The 24,863-nt window shown below is 39.6% G+C and overlaps 1 protein-coding gene across 1 annotated transcript in view; it reads right to left on the reverse strand.

Moving 5' to 3' along the window:
- Nucleotides 1-21,133, reverse strand: part of CDYL (chromodomain Y like) — a 194,400-nt gene extending 173,267 nt beyond the window's left edge. The window contains exon 1 of the mRNA XM_045007988.1: nt 20,840-21,133. Within this exon, the coding sequence (XP_044863923.1) occupies nt 20,840-20,863 (24 nt within the window). The 5' untranslated portion in view covers nt 20,864-21,133. The remainder of the gene's footprint in view (nt 1-20,839) is intronic.
- Between the last annotated feature and the right edge of the window lie 3,730 nt (nt 21,134-24,863).

The following is a 24,863-nucleotide window of genomic DNA, read 5'->3' on the forward strand; positions in this document are numbered from 1 at the left end:
ATGATAATATAGTATTTATCCCCCCAACCCCCAGACTCCGACCTAATTCTGTGCACAAGATGGGTATACAAGGAGGCAGAATTAAGGTTGCACAGGCAACCTTCAACATGGCATTTCCTAACACAAGGAAATTCTACATTAGACCTCGTCTTGATGAGCAGAGGAAATGATCACAGAACTAAATATCAGTGGTAGCTTAGGTATAAATCATCATGACTTGACCACATTTGTATATTCTAACAGAATAAAGTCCAGACCAGTAATTTATATACTTGGTGTCTTAAAAGAGCCAATTTTACAAAGCAGAAACAATTATGAGTCAAATCAGTTGGGAGAAATAATTTAAACAGAAAAATACAAAGGATAATTGGGATGATCATTTGATCAGATGCCCAGAAAACCACAGTCCAACAATTGAGAAAGAAGATCTCACAGGTTAAAAAAAAAAACTGGTTTAAAGGACAAGTGAAGGCAGTGATTAAATAAAAAAAAATCCAACCCAAAATCAAAACCCACTATACGACAAATGGAAGAAGGGGGAAATTGATAGTAATTGTAGAAAATTGATAAGGGAAGCAAAAGAACACAAAGATGCAGCAGACTTAACTATAATAAGAATAAGTTTTAAGTATATTAGGAACAAAAAGAATCCTAGAAATGGTATTGGTCCATTACTAGATGGAAATGAGAGATTTGTCAATAATAACGCAGAAAAGGCAGATGTGTTTAATAAATATTTTTGTTCTGTGTTGGGGGGGCAAATGATGTCGTCATAGCATATGAAAATGATGAAACACTTTCCATTCTAACAGTAACTCAGGATAATGTTAAACAGCTGTTAATAAAGTGAGTATTTTTGAATCAACAGGTCCAGATAACTTGCACCCAGGAGTTTTAAAAGAATTGGCCAAGAAACTCACTAAACCATTAATGTTAATTTGTAATAACTCTTAGGAAAATGGGGACATTCCAAAAGACTGGAAAGAAGCTAATGTTCTGCCAAAATTTATAAAGGTAAAACAGGATGACCGGGGTAATTATAGGCGTGTCAGCATGACATCAATCTTAGACAAGATAATGGAACAATGGATACAGGACATGATCAATATAATTAATGCCAATCAACATGAGTTTATGGAAAATAGATCCAGTCAAACTTTTTTCCCCTCAAATGAGATTACATTTTTGGTTGATACAGGTAATAGAGTTCATGTAATATACTTATACTTCAGTCAGGTATTTGATTTGATTCCGCATGACATTTTGGATTAAAAAAACTACAATATAAAATTAACATGGCACACATTAAATGGATGAAAACTGATAGGTCTCAAAATATAATTGTAAATGGGGAATCATCATCAAAAAAGTGTGTTTCTAATGGGGTCCTGAAGGGATTAGTCCTTGACTCTATGCTATTTAACATTTTTATTATGACCTGGAAGAAAACATAAAATTATCAGTGATAAAGTCTGCACATAACACAAAGAATGTGGGAGGGATAAAAAAATAAAGAGGACTGCTAAGTGATACAGAGTGATCTGGATCATTTGACAAACTAAGCACAAGCAAACAATGTGTGTTTTAATATGGCCAAATGTAAAAGTATATATCTAGGAATAAAGAATGTAGGCCACACTTCCAAGATAGGAGCCTCTATCCTGGCAATCAGCAACTCCGAAAAAAGACTTGGGAACATGGTGGAATATCAATAAAATCTGAGTTCTCAGTGCGATGTAGCGGTCAAAAGGGCAAATGTGATCCTTGGATTTGTAAACAGGAGACTATCAAGTAGGAGTAGGGAGATTATATTACCTTTGTATTTGGCACTGGTGCATCTTCTACTAGAATACTGTGTCTAGTTCTGGTGTCCATAATTCAAGGGGGATGTTGATAAATTGGAGAGGGTTGAGAGAAGAGCCATCAGAATGATTAAAGGATTAGAAAACACACTTTATAGTGAAAAACTGAAGGAGCTCAATCTATTCAATTTAACAAAGAGAAGGTTGCGGGTCATTTTGATCAGTCTTAGGTCATGTCTACACTACAAAATTATGTCGACCCAACTTAAGTCGAGATACAGCCACTGCAGTTATTAAATCGCTTGTGTGTGCGCACACACTTGGCTCCTTTTGTCAGAAATCGGGAGCACTTGTATCATCGGGAGCACTGGTATCAATTGTACTGTCAGTGTGGGGCATTGTGGGATGGCTCCTGAAAGCCAGTAACAGTCAATGTAAGCAATGCAGTGTCTACACTGACACTGCATCCACCTACTTACATTGACCACGCCTCTATGCTGCTCGGGGAGGTGGTATTATTAAGTGGATGTAGAGAGGCACTTACGTTGGTGGGAGCCAAATTTAAGTGAAGACATTTCCACAGCTAAGTTGACTCAAGGCAGCTTACATCAACCTAACCCTGCAGCACATGTAGGTACCTAGGTGGGAACAAAAATTTGAAAATGAGTTGTTCAATCGAGCAAAAGGTATAACATGTTCCAACTGCTGCAAGTTGAAGCTAGACAAGTTCAAATTAGAAATAAGGTACAAATTTTTAACTGAGGGTAATTAACCACTGGAAAAATTTATTAAGGTTTGTGTTGGATTCTCCATCACTGGCAATTATTAAAATCAAGACTGGATGTTTTGCTAGAAGATATGCTGTAATTCAAAACAGGATATAATTCAGGGAAGTTCTTTGGCCTGCGTTATGCAGGAGGTCAGACTAGACTAGAGGATGACAATGGTCCCTGCCGGTCTCAATCTATGAATCTATGACTTTTGAATGCTTGACTCTGCAACCTAAGTAATGGTCTTTTAACATATTTTTTTTTTTAAATGTAATTTCGAAACTGAGGGGGACTGAGTGACAGACAGACTCGCATAAGGTCTCTGTTCTGAAAAGCTCATAATTCTGAAATTCACAGGCATATCAGTTTCTAAATTATACTGCAGAAGCAATGCAGTCAGACTATGTTGCTCTGCAGTAGCTTAGGGCTTGTCTACACTTGGAAATTAACTGAAATAGAATTCCAGAATAATGATTTTGGTATAAATTCTAGTGTGGACACTCTCATTCCACTTTGGTAATGGATTAAGCTAAATTGGGGGAGGGGGCAACTTTTCCTCTGGAATAACCATTTCAATAAATTTCCTAATGTAGACATACCTTTAGTAAATGTGGTTGACTTGTAGGCAACAACTGGAAATCACCCATGCTGAAAATATCAATCCCCTAGTTTTAGTGCTGTTTGAGTTATAAGTATCTAAACATAAAAGGGTTTTTTGTGTTGTATTCTTGAACAAAACCTCTGAACTACTGTAGAGTAAACATTATAGAATAACCATGTCACAAGAGACTAACAGCAGTTTCAATTGCACTGAATTACTTTTTATGTTTATAATGACTAAAAAAAATGTCAAATACATAGTGTCAAGGAAACTATTGTTTAAATTGTTTTAATATGATCTCCTGAGATGTTTCTTCAACATTAGTAACATTCAAAATGTTCAATATATTAAGTTAACATTTTCAGTTGACTTCCTTGAATACTAGAGATAACACACATCTAATCTTCAACCTTCCCACTGAAATATGAATAATTAAAACAAAATATCACCAAATTTAATACAGGTAGATACTAAGGCTTGGTCTACACTACCAATTTATGATGGTATCACTACATCGCTCAGGGGTGTGGACTCCCGGTGTAAAAAGCACCATGTTGGGCTTCTCCTGTCACCACAGCTGCTGACTCTTGAGGAGGTGGAGTATCTACACCGATGGGAGAAGCTCTCCCATTGGCATAGGTAGCATCTTCACTAAGCACTGCAGCTGCACTGCTGAAGTACTCTACATATAGACAAGCCCTAAGAAGACATTAACCTTCTATGTTTCCAGACACTAAATTTCCCCAACTCCTTTATTATGTGCTTTTAAAGGCAGGGGAATGGTGCAGAGGGCTGAGCACACCTTATTATTTAGTGACTGTAATTACCTTAGTTAAATAATTGTACACTAGAAAATTATCCATATTGATAGATACAGATGTTCAGGAAAAAAAGAAGTGCAGAACACCATCTGGGCCTTACCAAGGAAGGTAAAGGTGCATTAAACCCACAGCACAAGAAAGGGAGACAAATTTCAACCTCATTAAGAGGCAATTAAACAAATCATCTTGTCTCACTTTCTTCCAACGGGCTGCGTTATATACACATGCATGCACACATATGCATAGGGAGTAAGCATTCATTTTATAGTGCACTGTAAGAAACGATTCCAAATAAATCATATTAAGATTAGATTATAGCAACAGTATACAATCAGACCTCAATAAGCAGCAATCACAACAGTACACAATCACCACCACTTAAAATGTCATTTTGTAGTCACATTGCACCTTGCAAAAATATCAAAGAATCATCTAAATCCATAAAGTTGCCTACTAATATATGCAATTTTAAATGCTAGGATGAACAGTTTCTTTTTAATACTATACATAGCCTTTGAGGTTGTGTCAAAACATGGCAAACATATCTCTTGAAAATAGAACTTCATCCATCTACAGTTTGTTAATTTTTTTAAACTTGTAACAATTATGTTAACAAGCAGCCTAGTAATTTGAATAACGTTAACATGGAAGATAATATAAAGAATTTTACATTAAATTGAAAGAAAACATCACTAAAGAGAAGTGAGAAGAGCTATACCAGTGTGCAAAATCTATCTGTCCAAAACTCAAATATAAAACTTTATTAGCTTTCCAAGCCAAAGTGCAAGTCACTTAAACTAAAAAATTAAACCCCAAAGTTCAAAATATTAGAATAAAGCTTATATACATTTTAGATGTCTAAGTTAGTAAATATATGAAGACAATAAGATGTTCAAATGCTACACATAGCAGAACTTCTTATCAGCAAAAAAGAGGACTCTATTTAAATTCTATTTTTCAGTCAGCTACTATCTGAAACTGGGAGGAAAATATTTGAAACCTATGTATAAATTCCAAACAACAAATTCCTTCTGGAGGCATGGACCCATGCACATCCAAGAAAATAGGGGTTAAACTTAAAACAGAAAGGTACAGTTACGACTAGAACTAACCTCTGACCCCAGAAGAAGCTTTGCTTACTCCACATGTAGAGCCAAATCTTGCCCTTAGTTACCCCCTGTAAACTCATTGACTTGAATAAAGTTTCTCGAGTGTAGCAGAATAGAATATGGCCTATGCTCAGCAATGAGACATAAAAACGATGTCTATTCCAATTAAAAATGAATAAGTAGCACAACACGCTATGCTTTCTGTGGGATTCTGCACAGAAAAAGCAACCAAAACAGATTCTGACAATCCTGTAAAGAAAAGCTCTGTGCAGCTCAAAAGCATGTCTCTTTCACTAACAGAAGATGGCCCAATAAAAGATATTACCTCACCCACTTTATCTTCCTAAAATCCTTTGGCAGACACATCTACAACTAAATATTAAGACCTACTTTGAACTTTTTACACTGCTTATAAAGTAAATAAGGCTAGATGCAAAAACTGAGGTGGTTAAAATTAGCTATACAACTTAAATACTGCCACTCACATTGCTACACAGGAAGAATTACTCTCCTGGTCAAAATATTTGCCTTTTCAATGAGCTGAACTATCAGGTCACCTGCTAACAATGTGGATTCTTTCCTGTCTGGAAGAAATGCATTGTCATCTCCCTTAACAAATAGCACCATATTGTTCCCAGCTGGTTACTAATTTATGCAACTGTTATGAGAAAATGTTTTCTAAATGATGTACAGAAGATGTACACTTTGCTTGGGGTATTCCATTTTCTTTCATTTGAATACACACATACTATAAAAATGCACATCCAAGTTTTTCCTCTCTCTCTATCTTATATGATTGCTATGTATACAGAATGCTATATTCAAATATATTTTACACATATACACCCCTTGACTAAACCTGGATGCATTAGACGCTGAAAGCACCTTGGCCAGTGTTGGTAGACAGCCTGTATTTTTCATAGGCTCATAAATTTTAATGCCAGAAGGGACTATTATGATCATCCAATCTGTCCTCCTGAATAACAAAGGATACAGATTTTCACCCAGTAAACCCTGCATCAAACCCACAGCCAATATTTAAATCAAGATTTCAAGCAATAGAGAATTTACCACATCCCCAGGTATATTGTTCCAATGGTCAATTACCCTTCTTGTTAAACATTTTCACCATATTTCTAGTCTGAATTTGTCTATGTTCCGCTTCCAGCCACTGGATTATGTTATGCCTTTGTTTGCTGTATGGCTCTATGGTATCAGAAATGATGTCCCTACGTATAGGCCATGATCTAGTCACCTCTTAACTTTCTCTTTGTTAAGCTAAATAGATGAAGCTTCTTCTTCAGTCTCTCAGTGTAAGGCAGATTTTTCAGATTATTCTTTTAATTCTTTTCTGAATCCTTCCAATTTGTCGACATCCCTTTTAGATTGTGTCACCAGGTCTGGACACAACATTCTAACAATGGTCAGACTAATGCTGTAGACTGAGTAATAACATCATCTCCCCATTTCTAATTTTAAAAATCCCTGCTTATGCATCCAAGGATTGCACATGCGCTCTTACCCACCACATCACATAGCAACCTCACATTCAGTTGGGTTTCCATCATGACCCCTCAATTCTTTTTTGAGTTAGGGATTTCCAAATACAATCCCTCATTTTATAAGTGTGCCCTACAATCTTGGTTCCTGTATTAAAGCTGTATTAAAACACACATTCTTTGAATGAGCCCAGATTGCTTTTTTCCAGTTCTCTGGAACTTTCCCGAATATTTCAAGTTTTGTTAAATATTGACAATCAGAGCTTCAGACTGCTCCTCAGCCAATTTTTAAAACTTCTGAATGCAAGCTATCTGGTCATGTAGATTTTAAAGTGTTTAACTGCTGTTTACCATCCTCCCTAGTTACTGTTGGAATATAAAATTATTTCCTTCCCACTGTAAACTGAATACATCTAGCTTCTTTCTTAATGCAAAACAAAAATATTTATTGACTACTTCTGCTTTTTCTGCATCACTGACAATTTTATCATGCCTTTCTAGCAATGGACCTACACCATTACTAGGTTTTCTTTTGTTCTTGATGTAGTTTTTTTAAAAGCCCTCATATTGTCCTTTACTCTATTGGCCATGGATTTTTCATTAATTCCTTTCACTTCCCTTATCAACTGTCTGCAATTCATGGCTGCTAATTTATAGCCATTGTTGTCACCTTCACGTTTTGTATTTGTTATAGATTATTTTATTTTTCATTGCTGCTTTCACTTCCCTTCTTACCCAGGGTGAAGACTTCTGATAGCAGAATCGTGGTTTTGAGACCTCTTAAAGATTTTTTTTTTAAATCTCCCAATCATCATACACATTTAAAATTTAAATAAAATCAATTTTGCCCATTTTTGTTATTGTCAGCTTCTGGAAGTTGACCCTTTTTTAAAAAAATGCCAGGGGTGTGTGTGAGTTTAATTGGTCAGGACTAGTTTCTCTTTGGACATAACAAATGTAACTAGGTCATGATCACTTTTATCTAGGCAATCACTAATTTTTCGTTCAGTGATTTCTCATTAGATTTCATCTTTGTCAAAAATGAGATCTAATATAGAATTACCTCGAGTAGGATGTAATATTTTTTGTGATAGAAAATCATCAAAATTTTAGAAACTCCACAGAAGTTTTACTAGTGTTTGTATAAGATCTCCAGTTTGAAAAGTGCAATTTTTTCTACACATCATAACTGTTTGCTAGTTTGATTTGGTAGTCTATAATGGATTCCAAACAGGACCCCATCTTGTGATTTGTCAGAACAGTTATCTATAAGCATACCAGCTCCTGCATTTCTGAACTGTCAGTTATTCTAAAGCATGTAATGGTAGTTTTGATATAGAACAACACCTGCTCTGTTTCTGTCTTCAGGATCCTTCTTAAATAGGGTGTGTATTCAGAGATTTTAACATCCCAATCATGTGAATCCTCCCACCATGTAATATCTATTGTGTCAAATTTATTTTTAATAAATGAGCACTAGAAATTCTTTGTATTCATTACTCAGGCTTCTATCATTGGTACACAGGCAATTAAGGAATTTCTTTTCTCTACACCCCTTAACACCTTGATTCTTTCCATTCATGAAACCTTGAGCCTGAATTATATTTTTGCCTAGTCTGAGAGAGCAGTGACCATTTCAAGACCACAGATACAGAAATTAGTTCTACACTACACTGGAAAGTTGTATATCGCTGGAAAGCTGGGTTTAACATATTTTTTATTCTGGGGCTTCATGCAAAATCAGAATTTCAAATCACATTCTGAATACACTTTCGCCTTTCCAACTCCATTCTTCAATTCAAATTTGATTTTACTTGCCACTATATTCTGAGAATGATTAGAGCTAAAAATTAATAGTTGTAATCCCAGTTTTCAAATGATATAAAACAATGATAATCCAAAACTCAAACTACCAAAATGATTCTGGAAATGAATTGGAGGGGAAACGCAAGGTGGTAATTAGAAAGTGGATCTACCCTGAAAAGTGAGTAAAAAAAAAAAAAGCATCATGGGATTCCACCTTCAGTATTTATCAATGATTTTCATATCTAAGCATGACTAGCATTTAAGTAAAAGGGTGTTTTTAAACTGCCACCATGGCCAATTCAGTTTGGGCTTGGAAAATCAAGCTGGGTACTTTCCATCTTGCATATCACCACCTGTAACAGAGCCTCTATTGGGCAAACTGCACCATCAGTTACATCTGTACAATCCAATGGTTTTCACCTTGGGTTTGCAGAGGTTTCCGAGTTCATAACTGGAATATAGTAGGATTTCACAGGTCTGCAAAATTTATATTTCTGATAATGCTCTCCAAGAGGGGGAAAATCCAGAACTTTTAATAAACTACATGATTACCACGCTTTAAACTTTATTTTCTAAAATGTTTGTGGTTAATGAATATTAATTATGTGTATCTCAATAGTTTCACACAAAATTCAGATAAATGTTAATATTTATACGTCTTAGCTCTGAAAGGGTTAGAGACCACATGAATCCCGTGTAGTTGCTGAAAATTTCCAATTGTCACGTGAAAGAGTGAAGTTATAGTGAAAGGAAAAAATCAGTCTTAAGGGGAAAAATACAAGTCTTCACTGGGCTTTGTAGTTCCTCTTGAACGTGCACTGCTACTTGTGATGGCACCATCAACATGGGACTCAATGTCCTCTCAGATTTTGTTGGGAGTTAGAACTAATTGAGGGACAAATACTAACTTTTCTTAAAGTTTCCCAAAACTACTGAAGTTTAACCAACATTCAACTACAAAGTAAGATTTAAAAATATCAGTTAAGATTTTTTATCTCTTGCCAAGGCAAGGAAACATTTTGGTGGGATTAGGATGAATGCATTCATGACCCATTAATTTTTCAGTAAGTTTCAGCACCACCAGGACTACTCAATTGCATGCATCCACTAATATCACCCACAGTCTCCAGGACCATGCCAGCAGTAGATAGAAGGGTGGATCATCCTGCACCAGATATGTGAAATAGAAGACATGGGCATTTGCCTTCATGTCAAATACCTAATTTCACAGTGGCAGAGAAGGAGGAGAGAGAGAAAGGTAGGGAGGAGGCATTTCTGTTGTGGCTTGTGCTTGTGACACAGTTTCCTTGCATGTGACCCAGTCAATCTGCCTCTGTACACGTGCATACATACACCATATTATTATTTATAAATGTGACTGGTAGCACTGCCTGTTATTAAGGTTGCCCAACACTTCCCATTATTAGACCCTGTTTTCAGTTGCTGATAACTTTAACTATTTGGACTGAGACATTCCAGGCAAGGCATCTACATCAGACTGATTTGAGGGGGGGGGGGGGGAATTTCAGACAAAGCAGCTCAGCTACTTCCAAGAATGAGTCTGAGGAAAAATATATTGTTTTGTTTCGGTGAGGTTTTCTTTGACAAGCTCTAGTAACCCCAAGCATTGGAACAATAACTTGAAATTTGGCAGTGGGATGGCCTGTGGAGCAAGGATGCACCTTTTGCCATCCCTATGAAATTCCATCCAAATTTGGCCAATTTATAATTTTCTGAAAAAACTGCAATTTGCACTTGCTCCATAGAGACTTGATAGAGCTTTGTAGCTTCATTTCCCAAAGATTCTAACCCCACCAAGCATGCTCCAACCAATGGCTGTAGGAGGCCTAGCAGGACTTTCCCTATAATTACAGTTCCTGATTACACCAGGGCAAGTCCAAGCCCAAGAAATGAGAACAGGGAGCCTGTCTCTCTTGTGCTCTCAATGACCACCTCCTGTTGATGACCAGGTAGCATGGAGGAGGTAGCTGCCTGAATCAACTGCAGAGAGGACAAGAGTCAAACCTGAATTGAGGGAGGGGAAGGAGGGAGGGGGAGAACTGGCTGGGCAAGGAAACCGGGACAAGAAGCCAGGAAGGGGTGGATTCATTATGTTCAAATTAGCAAGATTTTTCTATACTATACTTGATAAACAGGTTTTAGGTGTATGGTTTTGAAAACATATGAAATAGTAGGTCTTTAGTATCACTATTTTTCTGCAGTCATGGACATAAACTGCCAAAGCAAACAACTTCTTGATGCACTGACTTCCATATTTTAACAATCTTTCCGTCAACAGCCTCAGAACACCACGTCCCAAAGAAAAGTCCTTCAGCACTTGAATTTATACCTTATCTCTTAAAATCAAATATTTTCTTAAGAATTTGAAGCCAAATAAGAGCATACCTTGAGAGATACAATGAGCCCAACACGACAGACAACAAAATAAAAACAAAATCTTTTGCAATATGCAATATGAAGTAAAAGGCTATCTTTCTGACATAAGTTTTGCCAAGAGACATTTCTCTTACATGAGTAAAATACATTTTTATACTGATCCTTCAGAACAAAAAGATACTTATTTGCAATTTGTACCTTGGAATGCAATTCCCTTGTTCATATTGATCATCTGTAGCTTAGATTAAAATATTGCTTTTCAACATATTTATTCTGAAGCCATGCCTCCAGAAAACCAGAAGATGTTACACTAGCTGTGGGCTTCTAAAAATTTTGTTTTATCCAAGTATTTCCCATACTACACAAAAAAAGCATACAATGAACCATGAGGATGAAAATTTCACTGCATCTAGTTTTTAAAACATGTTTCCAAACAGAGATCAAATTCTTTCCTGATCAGTGATCCAAGACAAGCACTTGAAAAAACACACTGGCCCTGAAAATATTTGTACTGGTCTGCCAATGTGTTCCAAGTTCTGGCTTCTGTATGGCCAAAAAAAAAAAAAAATAAGACATGGACTTTTTTTCTTTTTAAAACCCAAACTGTAACAAACAAGGTTAATTTTTCATTTATCACTGTAGGCAAGGAAGACTAATTTACTGAAATATAAATAATAAAATCAAAGTTTATGGTTATCTACTATAGTGGTTGGAAGTTTCAAATACCCAGTAATAGATTCTGGAATTCATTACTACAATTTGTTTTACTGTAACCCCATGACCTTTTTCTTTCATTTTCTGATAGACATTTATATGTTCTACACCAAAAGTCCAGTCATACAAGCCAGCTAGATCTTATTTTGGTATACAGATCACATATACTAATCTTGTCTCAATTGCAAATTTTACAAGTCTTCACTGGGATTGTGAAGCTCTGCCCCTGAGTAGGTCACTGGCCGGGAATGAACCTAGAACATCTGCATCTAAAAGCGTGAACCTCTACTGCTTCAGCTAAAAGGAGCAAGGATGAAATCTTAGTTCCACTGAAGACAATGACAAAAATCCCAATGACTTCATTAGATCCAGCATTTTATACCAGATCTATTAGCTCAGAAGCAGTAACAGACACACAAACCTATATGTGGTCTAGTCTAGAGGTGGACAAGTGTTATTAGCATTGAATACAATTGTGCAAATTTAACTGCAGGCAGAATCAGCTTCTGCAGTTGCATGTAGTTAACAACTCTAACAAGCAGCAGGCCAGAAGAAAATCCAACTCACTCTCTTGCAGCTTAGCTTTGACTCTGTAGGGCTAATTGGAGGAAAAGTTATTCCTGCCACTAAAGCAAGCAGCTATTACTTCAATAGACAACATATCTGTTATGAAGGTTTTATCATTATATTAACTTATGCAACTACTTTTCATACGAGAACAACACTTCTAAAAACAAAAAAAACACTCATCTAAAGCCACAGAATCTTGTTTCACTACAGTCAGCACATTACAACTTCGGAGTCTTTGTTTTTAAACATTTTTAAAGTTTAGGTTTAATGTAATCTGAAATGCATACCTATATAATATTTTTATGGACAAATTCTTGCTGAGATAAAACACCTTTTATAAGATATTTGATGTAACTGGACCTTAAATCAGGACACACTCTACAAAAGCCAAATCTGAAATATGCCATTAAATAAGTGATTTACACAAGCTAATCTTATTCCAGAAAACAACCACTTGTATAACTGTTGATTACCAAAATAGTAAAAATAATTTACCTTGTCTGCAAAAAAAACCAACCAAACAAAAAAACAAAACTCTGGACACCAGAAGCATAAAAGAAGTCATGTGGTTAAAAAAATTAGTGCTTTCCCTGCACAATATTTCAGAATAGTCTTGAGAAAAACTTAAATTGCCTCAATGTGTGTCTCAAAAGTAGGGAAATCTGGAAGTTAAGATGTTTCTTATTTTGAGGTTTGTTTGTTTTTTAAAAGGGACTGCATAGCTGTGTACTACGTAAATGTGGCTGGGCCACTTAAATTCAAAGCAACCTGGCCTTGAGGCAAGGAGAAACCTGACAGTCATTAACCCATTTTATCATTATATTTTATACAACAGGTTTTAAAATGTACAAAGTGTCACTGAAACATCACAAACAAATTGATAGTTATAGTAATTACTTTGTTTCATTATTCAAGAGAAGTAGACAGTTAAAAAGGTATTGAGTGAATATGCAAGTGGTTTTCTTTCACATTTTATACTAACAAAATGGCTATAAAAATCATTAAAAACAGAAACCTACCTTAGGTTAAGAGAATAGTTTTCATTTATATCCATATTTATATGTATTAATCCATTTTTACAAACATCTAATGCAAAAGATCTACAGTAGAACACCGCTTAAGAGCCACAAGCAAGTCTATTGAGGATGTTTACCAAAATAGTAAATACTCTTGTCTTCATAGTGTATTGGACCAACCTGCATTAGAAAGTCTTATGCTAGTTTTGTTTTTCTATTAATACTGACAACAGATCAAAGAATATCAAATTGTTCTGTAAATATTAAGAAAAGTCCACCAAGAAAAAAAATTACACACAAAATTAAGTGTTATGGCTACTGAAACTACATTTGATCATGAAAGATACATAAATTACTAACAATATTCTAGGTCAAGATAAAGTGTGTACAAAATGTAAGACTATATACCAAAGGGAAACACTGGCCCATCTTTAGTATTAATTAGCAAAAAAAAAAAAAAGTTTAGTGACATTTTACACAGTAAAGGCAACGCACAAGCTATTCAACAAGATTTACATGCAACTGCAAGTGCTAAGTGAACAGGGGGTGGAGGGAGTGATAATAGAACCATCCTATAATAAAGGAGATACGAGTGAGCACAAGAACCAAAGAGGAATCATCTGATTGAGCATTCCAAGAAAAAGCATTCATTCCCCTCTGCAACGTCCTGGTGAAGAGGTATGTGGAAGCAGGGCTTACAGAGGAACAGGTAGGATTCAGACCAGAATGAAGTATAACAGATCAGCTATTTTTGATAAGACAGATATTGGAGAAATATATAGAACACAACCAAACCTGTTACAACAATTCTATAAGACTTCAAACAGGCTTTTGATAGCATTTTGTAGAAAGGATAAGGGCAAATCTTAAGAATGTATGGCATCCCTGAGCTGAAATTGATCAAGTCAATAGAAAACATCTACAGCAAGACCAGGAATATGGCAAGAGTAAACAAAAAGCTGAAGGATTGGTTCAGAATGACAGTAAGGAGTGAGACAAGGATGCATATTATCACCAGATTTATTCAACTTGGTATTGGAAGCAGTACAGTCTGTAGCACTGAGAGATGAAATGAGAAGAGTTAGGCTAGGAGGGAGGACAGTGAATAACCTTAGATTCACAGATGATATTGACCTCATAGCATTGACCAAGGAGGATTTACAGAGAATAACCTCGTTCGGACCCATCGTCGCTGTGGAGTTGATGGACAGGAAGCAAAGAAAGAGAAAGAAGAGAAAAGTGACAGTTACGGTTGCGGCAAGACATCTCATTCACCCAAAATCTTAAAAGCAAAGAAAATAAGACGTTAAGGGGAAAGGTTTGTGCATTCCTTTCCATCCTCATATTATTGGCAGTGTGGTAGGCAACAAACCAACACTCCATAAGGTTTTCACTTTCATCTTGACAAGATACCCAAAAGCAATACATAACCCCCCCATCCCATCAAATCTGCATTCTAACACAAAACCTTAAGAGTGATCTCATATGCTTTTATATCAACAGATCAGCACATCTGACCGCCACACATTCAGAAAGTTATTTTGTCTTAACACTGTTGAGGTAAATCTTAAGGTTTTGTCTGAGTGCAAATTGCTGAGGTTTGGGTATGTTGTGCTTTTGGATATCTATTTACAATGGAAGTGAAAGTCTTATGGAGCCTTGGAGTGTATCATCAACAGTGCTGCAGGCAACTGGGAGGGTGGGGGTGGAAAGAAACACACAAGTCTTTCCCCTTCACCTTAAAAGCATGGGGAAAAGTTTAGTGAAGATGGGGCAGGTCCAGCCACAACCTTAACTATCACTAAACATAGGGGGGGTTTTCCCCACCCTAATTTCCTAGGGGTTGTTTGGTTTTAGGTACACCTTTGGTGTATCTCAATCGATAGCTCCCACAAGTCAGGGAGAAACAGAGCTGCATCTGTCTCCTAATCAGAGGAAGAAACTGAGCTGCTGAAGCTGCTCCTGACTACATCAACCCTCCTGAAGACCATGACAGGATGTGATGTGCTTTAGTAAATTGTGTGTGTCTAATATTTTATTCTCATTGAAAAGTTAATGCAAGTAAGTATAGCCAGAGCAACTCTCCATGATAGGTTATTTTATCAGCTGGAATGAACTTCTGTGAAGAGTCTATGTAATCTGCAAGCGTCATGGCCACCATCTTGACCAACACTGAACCAGTGACCTCCAGAACAAAAAACATGGAGACCTTACAACTTGAGCTAAAGAGCACAAGCAGTCACAGGCTCACATGCTCTGTGGACTGGGCACAAAGAAGGGCACATAACACACACTAGGGGGTTACCAAAGGAAAATGTGTGACAAATTAAGAAAATGTGAAATGTGTACTTTGGCTACACACATCATGTACAGATTAACATTGTTTTCAAGTACAAAAACTGTTTTAACATGGTTTTTCCATTTTGTGATTCACATGCAACTATACCATCCTCCCACAGAGCAACAGCAGGAGTTGAATCCCTTGACCTTCAGAATCCTAGCTTAGGCCTTTACTATTTGAGCCACAGAAGTAACTGCTAGTGCCTTTCTAGGCTAACTACTTGAGAGCATGGCACACTTTCACAGTGGGTTGCAAAACTATTTAGTAGTCAGCAGTAGAATATTGGGGAACAGGAATCCTAGATTCCATCCTTTGTTCTGGGAGAGGAGGAGTGTGAATTATCATGGTTAGAGATTGGATAACCCAAACTGGTTTAGCCACTGTGTGGTGCAGTAGATAAGATGCAGGTTTGTCATGTTAGAGATGTTACTGTATACACAGAACCCACATTGTGTAAGTTCTTTGTTAACTTACTTTAAAAAAATGGGAGGGAGGAGTGGCTCTTCCATAACTATTTTCTAGGTTGGCTGTCTTCAATAAGGGTAGTTAATTACATGAGAATTTAAACAGCACTTTGAACACCTTGTGTCTTCTTTGAAAGCTTGGAAATTGTTCCGCTAGCCTACAGTGGTATCTGATTAGTTGAAGGATGGGAAAGCAAGTCTCTGCCCTCCTTGGACATGAGAAATGGCAATTCCACCACAGCACATTTGTTGTCAAATAACATTTGACTGATCTGTCATGGTGCACCATTTTGCCAGTATGGCTAGAAGGTTGTAAACCACTTTACAGACAAACAATATCTAGGAATCACAGCACATGTGGAGCAACAATGTGGCCAAAGGACAGGTGCCAGAGTATTTTATACCGCTTGCTAGAGGGGTGCAGAGAAAAAAAGTGAGAGACACTCCACTGAAGAAAAAAAAAATCATCCCAAATGGGGGATTGCAACTCATTCTCACTATCAATTCATTTTTCATCAAACCACCAAGAAAAATGTCAGTAGTACAAAGTTTATATTGTGTGTTTTGGTTTTTGCCATTTCCATGAGATTTTTTAATAAAATAAGAGGTTTAAATTTCCTGATAAAACAGATCAGCTTGGACTATGGTCCAGATTCCAATGCACCACAATATATGGAAAGCCCCATGTGTTGAAGTAGGTATTTTCCATCAAGGAGAAAAAAATTAAAAAGTACTATTTTGGAAATAAGCATATGAGCAGTAGTCCAAGTATATTTTATGCCTAGGACCAAAATTGTATGCACGGTGTGTGATTTTTCAGAGATTTTTAGGGCTAGAAGGATAAGAAATCACATAGTCTGACCTCTTATATAACACAGGCCCCAACTTGTGATTTCACTAAGCCTGTGCAGATTTTTACTTGAGATTACATACTGTCTTTTTAAGCGAACTCTTACATATGTTCAAGAAATATATTAAGGATGAAAATATAATTTTAAAAGGCTCCTGAATATTGTTCTTTCCTTACTATAAGCATGAAAGTCAGTCTGAAAATGTGGACTGCACTGGCTGAAACATGTAAAGCTTTAATATCTTTAATGGAAAAAGACTTGATATATGTTAAGTCATATAACGATCGGGTTTACGAACAATGACAAAGTGAAATACAAAATGAAAAGCAGGAATGTTACACATTGGCTAAATTCAGGTGGATTTGGTTTCTGTTGTTTCCTGATAAAACCCAAAAGCATTGGCTTAACAAAAGCAAAATCAGACCTGGACCATGTTTATTCATTAAGAGAAATTCATCCGATGGGACAAATCAAGAGCTGTAACATTAACAGAAATATTTATAGCCAGAATGGAAACACTTTGTATCAAATCACACTACAATCTCCAAAAGCCACAAAATAATTCACATCACTTCCACTGCACAAAGTCCACTGCACTAAAATTTAGAAATGAGTGTTTTCCAAACCCATTGCAACAAGTTGGGAAGGTGGGAGGCTGCCTACTAAATGCCAGACTTTTGTTGTTGTTAAGCTAGCTGTTAATATGCAATTGTACCCGAAACATTTAAATGGGATAACCTTCATGTTTCAAAAACAAATCTCTCACACCACCAACTATTTGGTATTATTTTAATCCCAATCACCACTACAGAGCTCTGCCAGAAGGGGTTAGGCAAACCACTACACTTTGCAGTTGAGCTGTCTGGATAATTTGGGATCACTAGTTTCCCTGCTGACCCAACAGAAACTATTGATTATCATCTTGCAATAGGCAGGTGTCAGTAAGGTAATGAAAGTTGGTCAAGGTCTTTCATAAACACTGAAGAGATGAGAGTGAAATAAACCAAACTGGAGGAGAAACTAGCCCTAAAGTTTGCTTAAACAGCTGCAAGTATGCACAGGAGTTTCTAAAAGGTGAGTGCATTGGGGGAGGGGAGCAGGGGAGATCCCATAAAAAAGAGCAAGTCAAACCCTCCCATGTCGACAAATTTGGGAGAAAGTGAGAGGAACCTTTCCGTCACTTGTCTTGTCCACCAACTGCCTCAGGTCCATCCCCAACTGTAATATCACTTGAAAAATTAGGTAAGGTTCTTAGAAGGAAAAACACTCACTCGTCACAACCACAGATACAGTCAAGATCACATCTTTGGTTTATTGTCCAGAAGATGAGAGAAAAAAATAAAGCAAACAAAACAAAAACAAAACAAAACACAGCTGATCTCTGAGGTCTCTCCTCAATGAATGCTTCAGATTTTCTTCTGATCATGCATTCTTTCTTGAGCAATTAGTTACCGTTAAAAAGGCCCCTTTAAAAGCTCATGAACTAACAATAGATAGGATCCACAGCTTGTCCAAAGTAATTCTTCCAAAGTTTTGGGGTCTTTCAAGTTGTCTGTGTTTGAATTACAAATCTTTACCTATAACCATTCTTCCAGTCTCCAGAGAAAATATCCTCAATAACAAGTGTAAAAATAATAATAATAATAAATCCTTCAATACAGTGACTGAATGGCCAATGCTTCTGAATTTTTAATCTTACTTGCAACAAAATTCTCAATTCAGGTTTCTATTTTAGAAGAACCGGGGTCTTTTGACACCAGCATGTTTAACTGTCATTGTTAGACTGATTAACATTCTCAGATATTTGATTATCATCTCTTGACCAAAACACAGGATTAGACTGGAAAAACAGGGCTGTAATCACACTTCATAGGGTATGATTTTGGACTTCATATTACTGAATGCAAAGAATCATATAGCACCTTAATTAAAAGATAACTCACAAAAAAACAAAAAAAAACAAAAATTAGAAGCAGAGTTAACAGTACTCAGGCTATGCTGTTGTAGTTTAATGAGTTCCATTCAATATCTCATCTCTTCCGATGGTTCAGCATTGGGCACTGGTGGCACAGCCATGCAAATTCCTCCTCCAGAAGAAACTTGGCAAGATTGAACAGCAATTTTGTTTTTAAATTAAAAATCAGTGACAGTTTGTCCATTTATAAGTCATACAAGCTTTAAAATAAAAGTTTAGTTGCCTTATGCATACTCTGCACTTGTATAATTAAAGAATTAATTTTATTTTTAGATTAAGAATGACAAAAAGTAATCCATAATCATATGGTCCAACCACTTTTGGTGTTTTGAAAAAAAGCAGGCTTTTGAGTAACAGGTGGAATAACTAGACCGCTCAGAGGACTGGCAATGAGATACAGAGTCTTTCACTTAAGTCACCATTTCAAATACATTGTCTAGTGACCAAAATGCATTACTATCATAGTGGAGCTCAGTGGGCCCACTTGGTATAAATTTGTAGACTGGATGCAATTCCTAGTAGAACGCAATGGAGGGAGCAGGGGAGGTTGGTTGATTTTGACACCTATCAAAACTGGTACTCTATATGACAGTCTCAGGCATCAGATATTGGTATCAGACAGGATACCAGATTAGAAATGCTTATGCTCCAAAGAGGACAAACACTGTAATGAGAATAGAGTCTAAGGGCCTGATTCCGCAAATCCGTTTACCAGCAGAACATCCACCAAAATCAATGTAAGTTTTGCACATAGAGGATTTCCCAAATTGATCCCTTAATTTATCTTCTTACTTCTAGAAATGACCCCTTCAAGTCTCAGCTGAGCCACATTAATAAGGTGGCAAAACTTGCAAAAGCTATTAACTATGATTTATCTTACTTGGGAATAGAGGCCTTTGGTTTTCTGGTCTACCAATTCAGCACCACTAAAGCTCACTTATAAATTTAAGTGGACACAAGATACTTTTCATTGGTTTCTGTGTCTCTATTCTTCCATCATTGTATATATGTAATTCCATTAACAGGCGATTTTTATATTTGCACCAGCAGGAGAAAAAAATATCTTTCTGTGCGCTCTTCTACAACTGATCTCAATGACACAAAATTCCAACCTCTGGTTACAAATAGTCTTTTTTTTTTTAAACCTGCCTTAAAATGTATTCTCCCATGAGACAAAACCATTGTTGTCTCAGGTAAATACATATTTATCAAAGAAATCAGAATGGCTCCAGAATAATGACTGTTTTACACTCCCAAGGATGGCTTCTTGTAAAAATAAAAACAAGGAAGTTAAATCCAAGAGAAACCATACTGCTTTTCAATTAAGGTTAAGGATGTAAAATTGAGGCATCAAAAGACTGGAAATTCAAAGTTAAGGCTACCACCTCATCTCATCCTCTCCTCACTCCAAGACCCCAACTCATACCATGACTGCTCCCTTCAAGCACTTCTCAAGAACCCAGTGAATGATGGTGTGTCAGAGGCTTAACTTTGGCTCTCATGGCTTCTCTTACAACCTTTAACCTTCTTGTTAAAGCATGTGGGGATGAGCAGTTTAAATTTTTTAATATTTTGCATCACCTGAGCTTGCTGCATGGCCAAGGCACAGGGTGGTACTTTGATACACACATACAAACAGAAGGAAACCCCCCTCCTCCCCCAACACATGCCATAACTCGGCTTTGCACACATTTTTGCACACTACCAAGCGGCACACTTTTGTGTTGCACTCTAAACAAACAGGGCGCTGCTGTCAGCGCTACTCCCCACCATCCAGCAACCCTCTCCCCCCTCCCCCCCCGCGCCGTCCTCCCGCTGGAGTCAAAGTGTTGTTGGGGGGAGCACAGGCCAATGGTAACACTCTACCGTCTCCTCCTTTCAGTCATATTTCCGTCCTCCTCCAGCAAAACTGGGGAGGAAGGCGACGGGGGGGGGGGCACCAGGGAACCCCGCACCCGCCGGGCCCTGCAGAGAAGGGGCAGTAGCAGGAGCAAGTGTGGTGACAAGCCTGCAGTGTTTCAAACAGCCCGAAAGAAGGGCGGGGGGTCGGGCAGTGTGTGTACGCACGGGGTGGGGGGCAGGGCTGGGGCTCCGGGTCATTACCTCGTAGAGTTCCTCGGAAGCCATGCTGGGGAGTCGCACAAGGTGGAGTTGGGGGCTGGTTTGGAGATACTTTGTTTCAGTTGGTGTCTGTGTGGCCTCCCTCCTCCTTCTTCTTCCTCCTCCTGCGCGCTGCTGCCTCTCGCTCCCCGGTGCAACTGGCCGCCGCTCCCCGCACGAAATGCCAGCGCTGCTGCGGCGGCGGGGGCTGCGCGCAGAGCAGCTGCGCAACTCGCTCGCACACTCACCCGGGCGGGCGGGCGCACACTCACTCACACACTCACACTCACCCACACGGCGGCTCCCCGCACCCCCACCCCTCTGTCCCCGGCTCGCTCCCCAGGATCACTAATCGAGCGCAGAGAGAGCGCCACACGCAACCCGCTCCGGCTCGACTTCAGCCGCCTCTCGCACCATCCTCCTCCTCCTCCCCCCCCTTTGATCTCCCATTGTCTGCGCGGCGCAGGGCACCGCGCGGCGGCGGCGGGCGAGAGGCGCGCGAGCTCCCTGCCCGGGCGCGGCGCGGCACAGCCCGGCACGGCGGCCACGGGCTGGCTCCGCACTTCGAGGCGCCTGCCTGGCTCCAGCCCTGGAAAGAGCGTGTGCCCCACTGGCACCGTCCTGGGGAGGCAGGGCCGGGCCAAGGGGCCGCCACACTCAGCCAACCTGGGAGAGGAGGCAAAGCCATGTGGGGAGTCCCAGTGTTCACCGGAGTCAGGGCCCCAGCTAAACTCTATTGCCCTCCTATCCCCACCATGATCCCCATCCACCTATCCATCATCCTCCTGTTCCTCCTACTCATCCCTAGCATGATCCCCATCCACCTACTCATCATACTCCTGCTCCTCCTTCCCATCCCCACCATGATCCCCATCCAACTTTTCATCATACTCCTACTCCTCCTACCCATCCTGACCGTGATCCCCATCCAACTATTCATCATCCTCCTGCTCCTCCATCCCATCCAGACCATGATCCCAATCCACCTACTCATCCTCCTCCTGCTCTTCCTACCCATCCATACCATGATCCTCATCCACCTACTCATCATCTTCCTGCTCCTCCTCATGATCATCATCCACATAGTCGTCATCCTCCTACTCCTCCTACCCATCCCGACTGTGATCCCCATCCACCTACTCATCCTCCTCCTGCTCTTCCTACCCATCCCCACCATGATCCCCATCCACATACTCACCATACTCCTGCTCCTCCTACTCATCCCTACCATGATCCCCACCCACATACTCATCATCTTCCCCATCCCCACCATGGTCCCCATCCACCTACCCATCATCCTCCTGCTCCTCCTACCCATCCCCACATGATCCCCATTCACCCACTCCTCATCCTGCTCCTCCTACCCATCCCCACCATAATCCTCATACACTGCCTCCTCCTCCCCATCTCCACAGTGATCCCCATCCACTTACTCATCCCCACCATGATCAGCATCCACCTACTCATCATCTTCCTCCTCCCCATCCCCACAGTGATCCCCATCCACCTATTCATTATACTCCTGCGCCTCCTCCTACCTATCCCCACCATGATTCCTATTCACCTACTCATCTTCCTACTCATGCCCACCATGATCCTCATCCACTTACTCATCCTCCTCCTACCAATCCCCACAGTGATCTCCATCCACATACTCATTATACTCCTGCTCCTCCTACCCATCCCATCGTGATCCCCATCCACCTGCTCCTTATCCTCCTGCGCCTCCTACCCATCCTGACCATGATCCTCATCCACCTACTCATCTTTCTCCTGCTGTTCCTACCCATCTCCAAGTGATCCCCATCCACTTCCTCATCCCCACCATGATCCGCATCCACCTACTTGTCATCCTCGTCCCACCATTCTCACCATGATCCCCATCCACCTACTCATCATCCTTCTGCCCCTCCTACCCATCCCCACAATGATCTACATCCACCTATTCATCCTCCTCCTATTCCTCCTACCCATCTTGACCGTGATCCCCATCCACCTACTCATCATCCTACTATTACTCCTACTCATGCCCACCATGATACTCATCCACATATTCATCCTCCTCCTACTCCTCCTACCCATCCTGTCTGTGGTCCACCTACTCATCCTCCTCCCGCTCTTCCTACCCATCCCCACCATGATACCCATCCATCTATTCATCATCCTCCTGCTCCTCCATCCTATCCAAACCATGATCCCAATCCACCTACTCATCCTCCTCCTGCTCTTCCTACCCATCCACACCACGATCCCCATCCACCAAGTCTTCATGCTTCTGTGTTTCAGACCCATCCCCACCATGATCCCCATCCACCTATTCATCATCTTCCTGCTCCTCTTACCCATCCTGACCATGATCCCAGTCCACGTACTCATCCTCCTCCCGCTCCTCCTACCCGTCCCCACCATGATCCCCATCCACCTGCTTATCATCCTCCTGCTCCTCCTACCCATCTCCACAGTGATCCCCATCCACTTCCTCATCCCCGCCATGATCCGCATCCACCTACCTGTCATCCTCCTCCTACCATTCCCACCATGATCACCATCCACCTACTCATCATCCCTCTGCTTCTCCTTCTCATCCCCACTAGGATCCACATCCACCTATCCATCATGCTTCTCCTGCTCCTTCTACCCATCCCCACCATGATCTCCATCCACATACTCCTCCTCCTCCTTCCCATCCCCACTGTAATCCCCATCCACCTACGCATTATCCTCCTGCACCGCCTCCTACCCATCCCCACCATGATTCCCATGCACCTACTCGTCATGCTCCTACTCCTCCTACTCATGTCCACCATGATTCTCATCCACCTATAATGAAAATATATTGGAAGGACGGGGGGGGGGGGGAGTAGTGGCACTATATGTGAAAGAAAATGTAGAATCAAATGAAGTAAAATTTTTAAGTGAATCCACATGTTCTATAGAATCTCTATGGATAGTAATTTCATGCTCTAATAAGAATATAACATTAGGGATCTATTATCAACCACCTGACCAGGACAGTGATAGTGACGATGAAATGCTAAGGGAAATTAGAGAGGCTATCAAAATAAGAACTCAATAATAGTGGGGGATTTCAATTATCCCCATATTGACTGGGAACATGTCACCTCAGGACGAAATGCACAGACAAAATTTCTCGAGACTTTAAATGACTGCTTCTTGGAGCAGCTGGTACAGGAACCCACAAGGGGAGAGGCAACTCTAGATTTAGTCCTGAGTGGAGCGCAGGACCTGGTCCAAGAGGTAACTATAACAGAACCGCTTGGAAATAGTGAACATAATATAATCACATTTAACATCCCTGTGGTGGGAAGAACATCTCAACAGCCCAACACTGTGGCATTTGATTTCAAAAAGGGGATCTATGCAAAAATGAGGGGGTTAGTTAAACAGAAATTAAAAGGTACAGTGACTGAAGTGAAATCCCTGCAAGCTGCATGGGCGCTTTTTAAAGACACCATAATAGAGGCCCAACTTCAATGTATACCCCAAATTAAGAAACACAGTAAAAGAACTAAAAAAGAGCCACCATGGCTTAACAAGCATGTAAAAGAAGCAGTGAGAGTTAAAAAGACTTCCTTTAAAAAGTGGAAGTCAAATCCTAGTGAGGTAAATAGAAAGGAGCATAAACACTGCCAAATTAAATGTATAAATGTAATAAGAAAAGCCAAAGAGGAGTTTGAAGAACAGCTAGCCAAAAACTCAAAAGGTAATAACAAAATGTTTTGTAAGTACATCAGAAGTAGGAAGCCTGCTAAACAACCAGTGGGGGCCCTCAATGATCGAGATACAAAAGGAGCGCTTAAAGAAGATAAAGTCATTGCTGAGAAACTAAATGGATTCTTTGCTTCAGTCTTCACGGCTGAGGATGTTAGGGAGATTCCCAAACCTGAGCCGGCTTTTGTAGGTGACAAATCTGAGGAACTGTCACAGATTGAAGTGTCACTAGAGGAGGTTTTGTAATTAATTGATAAACTTAACATTAACAAGTCACTGGGACCGGATGCCATTC

Source organism: Mauremys mutica, chromosome 2, assembly GCF_020497125.1.
Source record: "Mauremys mutica isolate MM-2020 ecotype Southern chromosome 2, ASM2049712v1, whole genome shotgun sequence".
Classification (NCBI taxonomy): Eukaryota; Metazoa; Chordata; order Testudines; family Geoemydidae; genus Mauremys; species Mauremys mutica.